The sequence below is a fragment of the Plectrocnemia conspersa genome, unplaced genomic scaffold, assembly GCF_051122295.1.
Source record: "Plectrocnemia conspersa isolate PC_06_02 unplaced genomic scaffold, ASM5112229v1 ptg000010l, whole genome shotgun sequence".
Lineage (NCBI taxonomy): Eukaryota > Metazoa > Arthropoda > Insecta > Trichoptera > Polycentropodidae > Plectrocnemia > Plectrocnemia conspersa.
In genome coordinates, this window is record NW_028277174.1 from 24,486,421 (window position 1) to 24,502,582 (window position 16,162).

The window sequence follows — 16,162 nt, forward strand, 5'->3', positions numbered from 1 at the left end:
CCAATTTTTCCATTATTCTCATCGCCGTTTATTCACATCGCAAAAAAAACAGTTTTTTCTGCTGGAATATGTCTACACATTCGTAATTAGGTATTATTACAACTGGCAACACCGACTGTGAACTGGTTGTCGTGACAGATAATTCTGGATTTATTCTAGTCGGTTTCGCTTGAGAACAAAAACAATTACAACAAAATGGGCAATGAACAAGGGTAAGAAGTTTTGAATTTCATTTTTATCCTCCTTCTGAAATAATCATATCACTTTTTATTTGTTTTTTTGGTAAACAATTTTGTTTCAATAATCATTTCATATGTACATTAATACGTATACGTTTGAGTAAAAAATCGAATTTACTTATATTGGTCACAAATTCAAAAGTAAAAACACTTATAGAAGATTGACTATCTTATATAAATATTTTTAGAAAGTAACCGTTTTTCTAGTCTTTGAAATTATATCAGGCACCTAAATATTGTTTTGAACATATGTTCATTAATCCGCTGCGCTCGAGATCAATTTTATAGTAGGTATGTAAAGGGCCGATCCTAGCTTATTCAGCGCCCTAAGCAAAAACTAAGTTGCTCCCCTTCCATCACCATATATTATCATCACGTTACATTTGAAATGTGAGCTGAAATACATTAAAATATCATACAACAATACTACTTTACTGTTTTTCGCAAATAAATTTAAAATGTATTTTAATTCAAATTAACTACAAGCATTTTAAAAATTATAGTAAAACAAATAACTACCTAGTAGTCGTTTACTGTGCTATTATAATTATTTAATAAATTCACGCATTTAAAACCTTAAAAATAGTAGGTCAACGATGAAAACAAATGTATGGTTACCACAGAACAAAGAATATAATAGCTAACCAAAGTGGGCATATAAAATATATGGTTATCATGAGATTTAGCAAGTCGCTCTATTAGAAGGAAAGCTAAAACTGTAATTAATTTTAGAACTTTCATCAAATTGGGTTTGGGGTTGAACAGCAAATGGACGTTTCGCAACTGTTAAATTGAGTTTTATATACATTTTAGAGCAGTATATCATTTCACTAGTGCCTATCAGTTTTACTATATTTTCGCGAGTAGAAGTATATATCTACTGGTGAAAATATATTTGAAGTTCACTAATGAAAATATAATATTACTGAAAAATACATATTCACTGTAACATTTACACGTCGCATGTAAATAAACTATGATAAGTATGTAAATGTATATATTACTATGTATGGAAAATATTAAATCATATAATTTTACTAGTGCTTGCCAGACAAATTATATTTTCACTGGTAAAAATATATATCTACTTTCACTGAAATAAAATTTCGGGATATATAAGAGACTGTTTTGGATTTTCTTTGAGGGGGAACTCGAGAATTTCTGGTTTAGAAACAGGGACGTCATTTTAGAATTTTCCAGGGGGGGTGGAGTGACCAAAGTTGGACAGTTATTGGTAGTTTTTTTTAATATTTCCATTTCATTAAGATTCATAGTATTCCATTAAATGACATGCAATTTTCTCGCTAAACTCAGGAGGGAGAGAGAATAAATGACATCTGTGTAACTTGAACATAATATTATATTTTATAAAATATTTTTTTTTGTTATTATTTTTAATTAATAAAAAAATGTTTATATTATTGACCTGTTTTACTTTCACAGGAATTTAAACAGTGAAGAAATAGCGCGGGGAAGACGAACGATAAATCAATTACAAGCCTCTTTGGAGTCGCAACGCAATCAATTATTTGTTAAAACTCATGAAATCGCGACAATTAAAAACCAATTAGAAGAGTTTAGAAATGATTACAGGATACTTGAACGAGCTTTTTCGGAGCGAACTGGAGTGCTGTATGTTAAAGAAGAATTTGAAAAGCTGGAAAGTGACATTTTAGCGTTGCAAGCAAATAAATCTACAATTTCACTAGATATTGGAGATTTGCATGATAAAAAAAGAGCAATGACGGCCCAGATTGATAAGTTGCAAGATGAAAAAGCTAACATATCGAATGTAATCGTAGACTTGGAGAAACAGGTAAAAGATAAATTGCATACAATAGACGAGATGGTTCAAAAATGTTCCGATGACATCTTAATGGGAGTGTGGAGTCCGAAGACGTTAACGTACACCATTACCTCGCAAACTCCTTCGGCCGCTAATCTGATAACCGACTGTAACCTGAACGAGTTCAATATTGTCAAAGAGCTGTTTATGAAAACTACGCAGAAACATTTTCAAGTGCATAAAGTCCAAAAGATCAACAATCCGCATTTGAGGGCTATGAGGTTGCTCCGCGAGAAGGAGCATCAGATTCTGCACGGAAAGACCAATGTGAAGCAAATGCTGTATCGCGGCTTCAAAATGAGTCGTCATGAGTTGGCTGAAATTGGTTTTATTCAAACGATACAAAAGTACGGATTTATAAAATTTAGCAAGGTATCAAATCATGAGTGTCATAAGAGTCAAATCATAGATGAATGGAAGTGCATGGTAGTTTCGTCTGTTATTGTTTGCGATAGGTGTGAAAGTAAACCGCCTACTCCTATTAGCAACTCTGCTGATTATGGTAAAAGAAGACCTACATCTGTAAACATATACAGAGAGGACATGGTTTATCCGGAATATTTAATTTATTTTACTGGGGAAACCATCATTAAACCGAACGATTATGTCAATTCATCTACTGTTAATTCGACAGATAGAATATAGATTTTTTAATTATTTCACTTTTTATTCTCTCAATAGTAGTAATATTTTTCTTATCATTTATTATTATAAATCTAATAAAACAGTATAACTAATTTTTTCCTTTGTCATAACCTGCTCAGTGATTATTGCGCATACCAAAAATTCATCATATATTATCAATGTACACATATATGTATATTTAAGAATATGTGGTAATATATGTATATATATAAAATATAGTCTATATATAACAGATTTTAATTTAAAATTATTTTAGTAATTTACATTGGTATGATACACTTACATTTCCTATAATTACACAATTTTTTATTTATAAATAGAGAAAAATATAAAGCAGTTGGAATTCAAAATAAAATATATTTGACATTTAAACAATCACATATTATCATACTTTTTGGCTGTAGAATTTTCGTTTGCGCAATAATCACTGTTGTAACCAATTATTTTCTTAGAGACAGTATTAAATAAGATACAAATTAGGGTAATACCTTGCTTTCGTGCATGTTGGCTTTTAAACATTCAATGTGATTGTCATAATGGTGCTACATTCTCCAGTTCACTCTATTCTAGGCCAATTTTGACTGCTTGGAAATCCTTTTATATTCGTTTGATGAATATTGTGTTTTGATATACTTGAAAATGGCCATAAACAAAAGTTTGAGCCTCTGTGGTGCTGACCTGTTAAGAGACTTTCAATAGGAAGCCTGACGAGCTTAATTAAAGGAACTTTGGCATCAGCCCAAGAAAAAAGGAAGTGTACTGTCTTCTTTACTCTGGTCAACGACCCAAATCAACTGTGGCGTGGCTCAAAATTATTAATAACCCTGGCGCCCGGTAAAGAAATGGATTTTTTCGGAAGCACTCAGAAACGTGTTTCTGAAAAAAAATATTTTTATAGAAAGACATATTTATTTTTTTAAAATGGTTCCAAGAACCTTTTATTTCTAAAAAAGTTATTATCTTGTTTGGTGAACGGTCGCCATAAGGCTATATTTGGCAGATGTTTTCACTCGATAGAGAATCGACTTTTTTATGATGGAGCATATCACACCCTTGTCTTAGTCCTCGGGCAGTAGTTTGTATTTCCACTCTTCAATATCTCATGCATGTATTAGAGAATACTTGTTCTGTTGGAATCTCGTTGCTAAAATTAAATTATTTCGAGTCTAATAATGGCTTTTAGAACTTCTTTGACGTGAAGACCGTTCATATCTTCTTCATCATTAAGTAGAAGAAATCCATGTATTAAGGATGTCACAGCTGTTATTTAAAATAGTTTAATCCTTACATTGGCAGGAGCTAATATCAGGTTCCATAAGATGCGGGTTAAATGAGTTTATTAAATTAAAATGTGTAATACTTTTACTAAATTATATATTCACCATCTTTTTCCACATTAATCAATTTTTTAATATCTGTTTCGAAAAATTAATTTTTGAAAGCAATAAGATTTTTATATCCGTTTTGGTTAAATATTTTTTTCCACCTAAAATCTGTTGCTGAGATATAAATAGATGATAATCGTTTGAAGCAATGTCTGAAGAATACGATGGGTGAGAAAAGAATTCTCATGAAAATCCATCGATTTTTTCTATTGTCTTGGATACATGAAGACGAGCGCCGTCTTGGTGTAAATTACCCTTCTTTAATTTATAAGGGAAGGTATTTTTTATGATCTGAATCGCTTTAATCGAATTAGCTGAATATTGAATTCATAATGAATTATGTCATTCATATCCCACTAAGTGCATAACATTATCTTATTGGGGTGTAATCCTGTTCTCGAGGTTGGAATTGGGGGCTAATTGGCATCCAACCACTGCCTTTTACTTATCTTCGGTAACAATTCGAGTCATAAATAAGTCTTTCTGTTTTAGAATCATTTATTGTAGGCAAAGATCGGGGACGTCATTGCAGATTTTTACAGAAGGGGGGGGGGCAAAAATTGTCCAGTTAGTTTTAATATTATATTAAATAAAATGCATTTTTCTGGCTAATAGGAGAGCAAAGCCGTTTTTTTTATAGGAGAGCGCAAAAAACAATTATCCCTTCTCAGAAGTCAAAAATCCACGTCAAAAGCAATAAAATCGTACCGTCGCCGGTGCAGTGGAAACGCCACGCAACGGCGCTGACATAATTTTATTGCTTTTGACGTGAATTTGTGACTTCTGAGAAGTGATAATTATTTTTGCGCCCTCCTATTGACCAAAATTCGGTTTGAATATACTTCGATCAACATTTATATCAGAAGACCATAATAAAATCGGTAAGGATAGCTATCATATTTTTAAAAGCTGGGTAAACTATGGAGCAATATGTGAGATGCAATGTTTGCCTGTTTTTCTTATTTTCTTGCATATTTACGAGCTCAATATATTTACTGCATTTTGAGATAGGCCTGGATTTTTAGATTTGTACCTCTCCGACATTTCTCATCAATCCAATCTGGCCTTTTCTCTGGTATGGTAGTTTTTTCTCCTGTTTCTTTGATTGCGTCTTGACAACGTGTCCATTTATAATTCACAAGTACTAGTGTATTGCTATTAAGGTAGAGTTGAGTTGTATTTTATAAGTGATTTTTATACGACTTGTGTTATATTTGTGTTAGCGTTAATGTATAATCTTTCTAGCATTTGAAATTCTTACGCAGAGTGCGTCTCTAGCTTCTCACATCGATAAGGTTTGAGTGATATTTAGTATAAGTATAAGGAAGTGGTCTATTTAAATTATGGTGTTCCTATCTGGGCTGTGCCACAGAACAGGATTTGGGTTTGGGAACAATGTTCCACCATTAATCACATCAAGCAAGACTGCAAAGATTATTAGTTTTAGTCCATTATCGTTACTTTTTATTTGTAAGCTTGATTATCAATAATAGGCATTGCAAACAGCTCTTTGCCCATTTTGGCATTCATATCGCCTAGTACAATATTAATATAAATGCTAGAATATCCTTCTAGTATTCTAAAAGTCTTCATTTCTTCAGTTAGTACATGGGCAAAGATTATGCTGTATTAATGATTAATGAAATATCCTTGTTATTCAAATATATTATTAATCTGTGATTAATTCAAGTAAGACACAATATGTTTCATCAGCTTACTCACAAGAGATCGTATCAATATGGCGAACTAATGTAGTAGCTCAATTCAATGTGCAATATTATATGAGGATTTAGCTGTCTCATCTTTATTGTAGAAAAAAGTGCCTAATTGTTCAGTGTGATCAATAAATATTGACTAAAATTTGATGTATCAGATAAATTTAGATATGTATAATTATTCTACTCTTAAAAGGAGAGGCTTACTATATGAAGTAATGCATTTATTTACATTAGATTAGATTAGATAGAAGACAATAATTTACAACAAAAATAAGATTATATATTATGTATGTCCAATTTAATGCATATCAAAATTTCTACAGTATATAATATATTTTTTTATTAAATACTTTAAAATGGTATCTTATAAACTAAGATTTTATCTGTATGTATTTATCATATTGATGAATGAAATGGAAAAACATGAAATTAAGAAATAATGTATTACAAGTATTTGATAATATTATTTCTGCAGAAGAAAGAAATATTTTGCAACTGCACAATTTAATGTATGTATTTTTCCCACATTATTTGTGTATAATTTTTAATTACTCTGATGTTGTTTTTAATGTTTAAATGAAAATTCGCTGTAATATTTTAATGCAATCTATGTATTTACAATGTATTTAGTTAAGTTTACTAATTTACCTGTTCTTATGTTTTACAAATGAGAATAAAGAGTACATTTACTATCATTGACATTTATTTATTTTTTCATGAGACGTTTAAAATCAATATTAGAGATTTTTGGTGAATATTCTTGTAAATGACCATAAAAGGCTAATAATAATAAAGTACTAAATAAAATTATTCAATTAAATTAAATTAAATATCAATAATTATAATACACGAAATTAAAATATTACATTAAAATAATGTATAATAAAACTTTATATTAAAATATATAAAAAATAATAACAGCATTGAATGTCAATGCAACACAAATAAAATGCATCTACATTTATATACAGACATCTCTCTAATACGCACATAAACAAGTAGTTAATTAATTCTTTATAAATAATAATTCTAATTATATCACAATTTTTATATTTGACTATTTGTATTATTATTACTGTCGACTAATAAGCAAAAGTTGATGTTGTAGAAATCTTAAGCGGTAAAATGTTTCTACAGTTATGCTGTTTGAAATGACTCGGAGTGTTCGCCAAAACCGGCGAATCATTTACTGGACAAACTGCAAACCTAAAATACAATGATTAGTTTCATTATTAATATTTAAAATTATGAAAATCTGTTACACTAAAAATATGCATACTTAATCTTGTATTCTAAGGATTCGACGTACACCCACGATATGTAAATCTTCGGAGACATCAACATTCTCCAAGTGAACGGATTCAGAATGTTCGTTTCGTATTCCCATTCGATTTGAACAGATTCTGGTATTCCTAATTCCTTAGTGGCAACCATTATTGTCTTTTGAGTGCCTGGCTTGTGAAATCTGGAAAAGTAATATATATTCTTGAAAAAAATACACCTTGGCTAATAAATAATAGTTTTGTACTACAACCTTATTAAAATATGTAACTTATCTACTTTTTACTAACTACATATTATTAACTTATCAACGAAAATGGAAGAACGACACTTCCATGACGACAGTCGGACCACAACTAACAAACGATCTTACTCAGAACTACAGTATGAAATGGCTGACAGTAGACTGTCAATATGAGTTAGAACTTGCAGCTCTCTCAACATATACATATGTATCAGGGGCGGGCGGTGAAATACTTTCCTTCTCGATTGCTGAAGTAACGAGAGTGAATGAGAGATAAGGGCACGCTGACCGCATGCTCTTATCTCTCACTCATTCTAGTCAATTAACACACGAGCGATCGAGAGCGAAATTATCTCACCGCCCGCGCCTGACATGTACGTATATGAAATGCTTTTAAAAATGATGTACAAATACCATCGTAGCGCATTGAAGAAACTTTTATACGCTCAAATTTATGAAAAGATTATATATGAGTGTTAAATATATATTTACCCAGCGTGTTCTTCCAGATGTATCTTTTCAGATAGAGTTCCATTTTTAGTGACCAGCACCATCCATAATCTTCCAATATCGCCTCCGTGAGAGACGCTCTCCACCGATGATGAGATATTCACCGTCACCCTGTAGTGTAATCCTGATTTAAAAATAAAATATGGTTATATTTACTCATGTGATTTTTGATCGTATTATTAAATGTGAAAAGACTTACTGCAAAATGGATCCATATCACCAGTCATAAAATAGACAGAGGTTGATGCTTGTGCGGTTGCGAGGTTGTTTGCCAGCAATCTTTTGTATCCATTGTAGGAATAGTATCCAAAGCGTAGGCATTCCTGACCTGGTGCACCACATTGAAAACAAGAACCTCGAGCAAAATCCTAAAAATGTGTAATCTACATTAGACGAATAAAAGCTTCCTTGTTTATTTATTTTATATTAGATAATATCAAATAATTACATATGTGACATTTAGAATCAATATCATGCATTTATATTTTTATGGTTTCTTTATTATATATGCAAAAACATGAAACGAATGGGTGCCTAAACAACGTTGCTTTAAATTAGTGATGTTTTTTTAATGTGAAAGGTAGACGTGAAGAGTCACGGGGAAGAATTTAAGTTATTTTGCTAGCCTAACGCTATCAAATATACCAAACTCTCGAATGGGCGATTGCAAAGCAGTCAATTACAAATATACTCGAGGGGTTAGACTGCGTTTGTTGGACTGAGTACAAATAGACCTCTGGACGCTCGGCATCAGCAACTGATACTGCGTAACCATGGCCCACTTATAATGTAGCGCCAGAATAACGATGATGATGTTATTTAAAATAGAAGCGTGAGTTATATTATCCTAAAACATAATAAATCAGTTTGGTCACAAAAATTGTCATTACTTTATGGAGACATGTCAAAAAATCTTAATATTATACTGCAATTGGACGAATGAGGACTAATACATCCCTTGGTAAAAGCGTAACTTTCAGGTGGACATTTGTGGGCGAACATTAGGTAATGACGAAGAATATGTACAATAATAACAACGTATTGTTTCTATGTTTTCACAAAATACTGCATTTTAATAAGCCGAGAAGCAAGAACTTCTGCGATATTTATTTAATATACAGTTTTATTTAAGAAACAATGAATAATTCATTTTACCGTACAAGAATGAATTTTTAAATCATTTATTCCAAACTAATAATAGCGAAAGATTTTTTTAAATTATGTTCCTATAATATTTTTTTTTAAAATGTTGGTTTGCTTAATCTGTAAGTAAATAATTTACTTCATAAATGTAATGAGAATTATTGACCGATATTTCTATTATTAATTACATAAAAATGTTCCAGAGAAAAACATTCCACCGAGACTTCATTACAAGTAGTGATAAATGATTGATTGTTGGGCAAGGATAAGAACAAAATCATTGGAGCAGTTTTCTTGGATTTCAAGAGAGCTTTCAAAGCAATAGACAGAAGTATAATGTTAGAGAAATTAGAAATTATCTTTATTAGTTATGGTTTGATAATTAATTAAAAAAAAAGAAAGCAAAAAGTTAAAATAAATTATGCTTATTCCAAAGAGAAAATAGTATCTCACGGTTTACCACAGGGGTCCAAATTAGGGCCATTGTTGTTCATACTATATATTAATAATGTAGAAAAATGTTAAATACATGTTTGCAAACGTTACTTTAATTTATTGCATGTTAATGTTAAAGATGTTTAGATAACTTAAATAATAAATTAAGTATAATAGAAAGATGGTTAAAAAATAATGTACTTTAACTTAATGAGAATAAAATATAATGTGTTTATTACTTATAAAGATTTGTTAGATAGTAATATAAAAATAGTTATAGATAACTCCATTATATAAATAATTGATAAAATAAAATATTTAGGAGTAATTATAGATAAAAAAAATTATGTCATTTCTATTTAATTAACTGTAGTGTGATTTCCTTTAAACATCATGTGCTATAATAATATATTATTTACAGAAACTGAGTTTTAGACAAACATATTTAATAAATTGATAGTAAAAATATATTTGGGTCGAAGATAAAATAATAAAGCTTTATTTATAATTTTTATAGCTGTTACTACCGAATAAAAATATCAAATATATTAATTTCAGCACAGACTACATTGAATGTTTCTATTTTCATGTATGCGAAATTTATTCCTGGTAAGAGGAGGGAGAAGAGGTTTGGGATATCTGTATTTCATTTATTATCATAATACCCTAAAGTGCAGCTGGTTTATGAAGTAAATATAGTTCATTATTAGATTTTTATAATAACTGTGATGATTGTACAATAATCACTTTGGAGTATTAACAGTGGCATTTTGAAATGATTAAATCGACAATGGTTTGACTCAACAAAATACATTATGAATTGGTAGAAAACTCAGAGCTGCACAATAGCCACGCAGCCTTTAACACAATAGCTCGTTAAACCCATTTCTCCGTAAGTTTCGAAACTCGTCTAGAATAAGAATACACTAATGGCCTCGCATCTAATAAGCATTGTTCAAATAGTCCTTTATACGTATCGGATGGTCTTAAAACCAGCTTTCATTATAGGGGATGATTTTAAAGGTGGAGTTAGACCTTAATGTAATTTACTCTTAATTGCCTTCTCATTGGAAATCAACGATTTAATCAAACAAACCTGATAACTCGAACAGCTTATCGCCAAAAACGGACACGATGTAGTAATGCTCTCTATGAAGTATTCGTGACTCCTAAGATGATTGCACCCTATGAACTTCCTAATACCTTTGAATAAAGATTCATGCGCGTTTATGTATTGCATCATGCCTTGACTACACCCAGGTTGATTAGCACCACCGTTTGGGAAGAAATCTACATGACCTATGCTTTCAGCCAATCCAAGACCTGCAGCAAACAATACAAAATTATTCAACAAATGTCTAGACATCAATATCTCTAATTAAATATTATACTACCTCCACTGATAAACGGAGAAGCATCTGTATGAATCACATCCACAAATCTAGCATCAGTTCTATCCAATCTGATCATATTTTCGACTTTTCCAAAGAATGGTTCAGCAGGGTCTAATCCTGTTATTCTTCCAAGAATAATATTGAATTTCTGTTTCAATCAAGAAATCATGTATTACAAATATGAGTATTGCAATAAGTTATGTAAGTTCACCATTCTCAAAGTAGCTCCCGCGTATCCACCTAAATGTGCGCCCAAAGAGTGTCCTATGAAGTGAAAGTTATCCAAGTGTTTCAAATTCAGATGAACCTAGAATAATCTATATCAATGAGGAGGGGATTTTTGAAGGATTTTTAAGATTATATATTGACTTACAAACAAATCGTGGATCAAATGAGCGGTCATTACACCAATCAGACGAGTGTTGGCTACAGCTTGAGAGTAAGGTGGTCCTGATCCTCCTCTCCAGTCGATCGCTACTATGGTAGCATTTTCGTTCTCTTTCAATGCAAGAAGTTTGGTAGTCATCCGTTCGATCTATAGCGATAATAAAAAGTTAGTCGTTTGAATAGAAATAGGCATAATCGATTCGTTTGTAAACATATTGCTACCCAAGGTTTATCTCCTCCTTCTAGATAACCGTGTGCTATGATGAAGAATGGCGCGTCTCTTTGAAATTTCCCAGATTTAATCTTACGCGGATCTCTAGGATCGAGAAAGTATGGTATCTTAATGTTGTTTCTAGTGAATGTAGGAAATCTGAAAGTAAAGTATTTATAATAATTAGTGGTGGAGACGGATTTTATATAGGGCAATCGGGCAATCGTTTGACCACCGCTCAACGCGTTAAAATTGTTCTACAAAAATAACAATTCTGTACGAACTGTGTATCGAAATTTACGAGAAAAATATTGCCCATTTCATCGTCCTATTGAGCGAACAATTTGCAACGTAGTGAAAAAAATTGAAGAGACTAGAAGCGTTGGTGATAGGGTAAGGCCTGTGCTGTGTGTTGCCCGTTCGGCCGAAAAAATTGCTGCTGTAAGTGAAAGTGTGGCCGAAGACCCGGAATTCTCTGGAATTTTATTCTCTGATGAGATACATTTCTACCTTTCTGGATATATTAAAATGAAAAATTGTCGCATATGGGGCGAGAAAAATTCCCATGTGATACACGAGAGACCATTACATGTCCAAAAAGTGACTGTTTGGTGCGCATTGTGGTCAGGCGGCGTCATTGGGCCTTACATTTTTTGAATACGATGAAGGTATGACTGTAACAGTCAACGGTGAGCGCTATAGGCGCATGATAACCGATTATTTTTGGCACGAAATCGAAGATATTAATGCGGAAGGCATGTGATATGCCACACATCGGATGCAACGTTGGATGCTTTGCGTAAAAAGTTCACACATGACTATTTCACATGTATCCTTATATATTAGAAAGATTAAAAAGTATGTTGAAGGTTAAAGACTTTCATCTTCTTTTTACACTAATAGTGCTACTCAAAAGATCGGCATGATGATGGCTACGAAGTTGCGATGGAGCGTGCACGTGAAAACAAAACGTAAGTCACTATATAATCGTACTGGTTTTTCGTATGTATAAATTTATAATATATCAGTATCTATTTATGGGGATGTGCAAGAAAAATAAAGATTACATCTATAAATTCATAAAGACTCCATTAGAAATTTGAAATTGAGATGTTGAAGTAGAAGTCAGATAGCATGCACGCGGGCATAAGCTGCGTCTTCTTCAGCATAACAATAACAAAAAATGAAATGACGTACGACTCAATCATTTGCATGCGTATGAGAGTTTTATTATTGTATTTTGGAATCATATCTTTTGATTTCACTATCCTATTTTACAATAAAATACATATTGTTATATTTGCTATCGTCCAATGTTAACGATACCAATTTCAAAATCGTTTGATAAACTATAATGGACAACTGTTTGATTCCAAAGATCATATTTAATTATCAAATTATCTAATAACAATATATGTGGATGTTATGAAATACCACATTTAACACTTATTTTAATATAAAATTAAATTAAAAACGAATGGAATATAAATTGATAATTAAGCACATAAAGATTGTATGTAAGTGGTTCTCATTTTAATAAATAATAAAAATTGGATAATTATTACCTTATATTAAGTTCTTCCGGCGCCTTCGGAAAATAGCTGACTGGCCTACTGTCTGATATCCAGGGGTAGTCAATCGAATAACATCCATAACTTCCGTAACACTTTTCCGTTTGGGATTCTATAATAACAAACCAAACGATCAATCGACGCGTTACAACACCTGATCTGATATAATAAATTGTGTTTACTGTTGACTTGCTGTCCGTCCTGCTGTCCGTTCTGCAAAACGAACAGCATCGACTGGAACCACAGATTGCCAGTCAAATTCATTCTGATTCACTGTCGAAAAAAATTGTCCTACCCGCACAACCGAGCCGTTTTGGCGACTATTCGCGAATGACGAAAATTATTGTTATTGTCTTAATGTAAATTATGTGATATGAAGGAACGCGATTGTGCGACTAAAGGTTATGTTGGTTCTGCGGGATGTGTGCTCTAAGTCACTCGGTACAGGCAAGTACAGATATACGCAATCTTTGGACGTTATCATAAACATCACTTTAGAAGAGTTGAGGGCTATTTTGGTATTTAGCAGTTATCTGTTTGAATCGACTGTACTAAAATGAACCTAGTCGCAGACTGTTGTGATTAGACGATTGCCGGATTCTCTAGACGAGACGTTGACGTCAATGTTTGAAGATGTTTTCCCACAAATTATGTATGAAATGGGTCGGGGGGTCATCGCGTGGGTGCTTCAACCCAAAATGGTAAGACGATTAAATTAATAAAATAAATAGAATAACTAAAAATGGTTTGAGAGCTGAAATTTTAGATAATTATGTTATTGGCGAAGATGTAGGTAAGATAACACTTTGTTTTTTTTTTCTTCTGACATAAATTAGAATAACACGTAAACTGTTAAATAAAGGCCTTAAATTAAGTTTCATGTACTCTTTCAAATGAACACTCACATACAATACTTTGAAAGCGGGTAGAATATGTTAATCCAGAAAGTAAAAAAACATTTTCACAGTATTTTTATTTGTGAAACAAGTAAAAAGGTCATAAATATTCTATTGTACAATATATCAGATATTAAAATATTTTTACTGGTTTTCAAGTATATATATTTTGATTTTTTTCATGACATTTAGTTAGGCCTAATACAAATATATTGTGAAAGTTCCGACAATGACCCTTTAGCATTATTGTACGCATCCTTAGCGATTATTAGACGGTTGCCTACAAATACCACCAAGCTATGTACATAAAGCGGAGTTAAACACTAAAGCTATTGCTCCTTAATTGGTCTTCTCTCCCATAAAGCTTCAAGTTAGGACTAGTATAAAATACAATTTGGCACTCACCACCAGACTCACTCACTCAACGAAGATTTTCGGACTGACAGACAACTCACAGACTCTTAAGACCAGAGAAATTCGATTTTCACAACAGCACTCTATTCTAAACAACAACAAGGTTTCAACTGGAATAGTTGTGTGTGATGGGATATTAAAAGTATTGAGTATTAAAAACTTTTAAAATTATTTAAAACAGAAATCACACCAGTAATGATTTTTTTTAAAACACTACAAATTACAATTTATTTCAATTCCTGCAAAAGTATCTTAATGCAAAAAAAATATTCTGTGTAAGAAGTCTAAATATTCCTTGATTAGTTTTTCGCTCTTTTTTATTATAAGTATGGGAGTAATAAATTAACTAATTGATAGGAGTATTTTAATTATACCATTTATAAAAATAAACATTGCAACTTTTAAAGCAATAAATATAGTTTTAAGCATTAACAATATATATCTTCATTAATCTATTAGTTAAATAAAATAAAATTTTATTTAAATTAGTTTATTAGTTTTATAATAGCAATATTTTTTTGAAATACTAATTCCTATAAATTTTAGTTTTATTTCAGAGACAATAAAAATAATTTCATTGTTAGTTAACAATAAAGGAATTTCGACCGACTTCCCAGGATTAAGAAGAAGTTTGTAAGGTAAATGTAAGTTATTTTATTTGGAAAATGTTTTGTTATGTGGAAAAATGTTTATTTTTTATGGAAACACAGAAAAACAAACTTATTGCCATAAATGTGTACAGTTGCATTATTACAATAATAAGTCTTGGAAATAATTAGATGTGTTTTGATCAAATCATTTGATTACATCATTTATAATTCTATCTCGCGACTATTCCCTGAATTTTTGTTATACAGTAGACTCCCAAATAACACGGTCAAATTATTTGGGTGCCCGTTACTTTAAGTGTGAGCAAGCCAAAGGGAGGATATCTCACCACATGCGCCCGATTTGTACGTACGTATTGCAAAAAAATATATGAGTATTTTCTAGTCACCCAACTGCACGCACCCAAATAGCACGTTCACAATTTACCGTGTTATTGTGTGCTCTACTGCACGAATAATTAAAGTATAGTTAGAATTTCTATTTCTAACGTTCAAGAGCACAGCAAATTTTAGTTTATATTAATCATTTGAAAATTATAAACAACATATACATTTTTATTATTGCAATTGTTTTCATTTCTCTAAAAGTTTTTTGAATTTTATTAGGTTTAACAATATTATGACAAATTTTATCTAATATAAATGCAGTACAAATGCATTCGGAGAAACATTTATCTTACGCAGAAAACTTTATCTGTTAAAATGTTTTTTTTTTAATGTTAAACAGGAAACTTTAGAATTCGTTTCCAGATATAATAATATTATCAGTTCACCATAATTTAGTTTAACGCATTTGTGAAAATCTATACAAATATTTTTAATTATTCCCAAATATATAAATCCAACTAAAGCAGTAACAAACGTAACATAACCCAAATGTATAATATTTTGTGAACTGAATTACACAAAAATTTTTTTGATTACTACGGTTATAATTAAACAATTTTAGGCTGATCTAAATACAGTTGTACATAGTTATTTTGTATCGTGATTATATTTATATGATATTGTGCAAATAAATATGAGTTATTTCTTATTTGAAGGGCAAAGCTTACGTTCAATATTTAATTGAATTATTTTTATTGTCGCCTCAAGTTGCCGCGGTGGAGTTGAGTTAAACTCCGAGCTGGTCTGTCTCTAGTTGAATCATCTGATATTTACCTTTAATCTAAATTTTCAAGGGAACCCTTTAAATTGCGTTTTATACTATAATTATGTGTTGGTTAAGCGTATTT

The 16,162-nt window shown here is 31.3% G+C and overlaps 1 protein-coding gene across 1 annotated transcript; it reads right to left on the bottom strand.

The window, feature by feature from the left end:
* Positions 1-6,866: 6,866 nt before the first annotated feature.
* Positions 6,867-13,590, bottom strand: LOC148231110 (pancreatic lipase-related protein 2-like). The gene is made up of 11 exons (XM_088194978.1): positions 13,192-13,590; positions 13,004-13,121; positions 11,450-11,597; positions 11,214-11,375; positions 11,052-11,147; positions 10,841-10,988; positions 10,543-10,769; positions 8,068-8,236; positions 7,851-7,992; positions 7,113-7,298; positions 6,867-7,039 (listed from the first exon to the last, which is right to left on the bottom strand). Exons 1-11 carry the CDS (start codon positions 13,271-13,273, stop codon positions 6,916-6,918), a joined length of 1,602 nt encoding a protein of 533 aa, XP_088051104.1. The 5' UTR covers positions 13,274-13,590; the 3' UTR covers positions 6,867-6,915.
* Positions 13,591-16,162: the final 2,572 nt, after the last annotated feature.

Excerpts from the sequence above, each read along its gene's own strand:
- LOC148231110 (XM_088194978.1), bottom strand. The coding sequence starts at position 13,273 with ATGAATTTGACTGGCAATCTGTGGTTCCAGTCGATGCTGTTCGTTTTG. Across the intron at positions 10,770-10,840 it reads TTCTCCGTTTATCAGTGGAG|GTCTTGGATTGGCTGAAAGC; the intron begins GTAGTATAATAT and ends TGTTTGCTGCAG. Across the intron at positions 8,237-10,542 it reads TAAGCTGTTCGAGTTATCAG|GATTTTGCTCGAGGTTCTTG; the intron begins GTTTGTTTGATT and ends ACACATTTTTAG.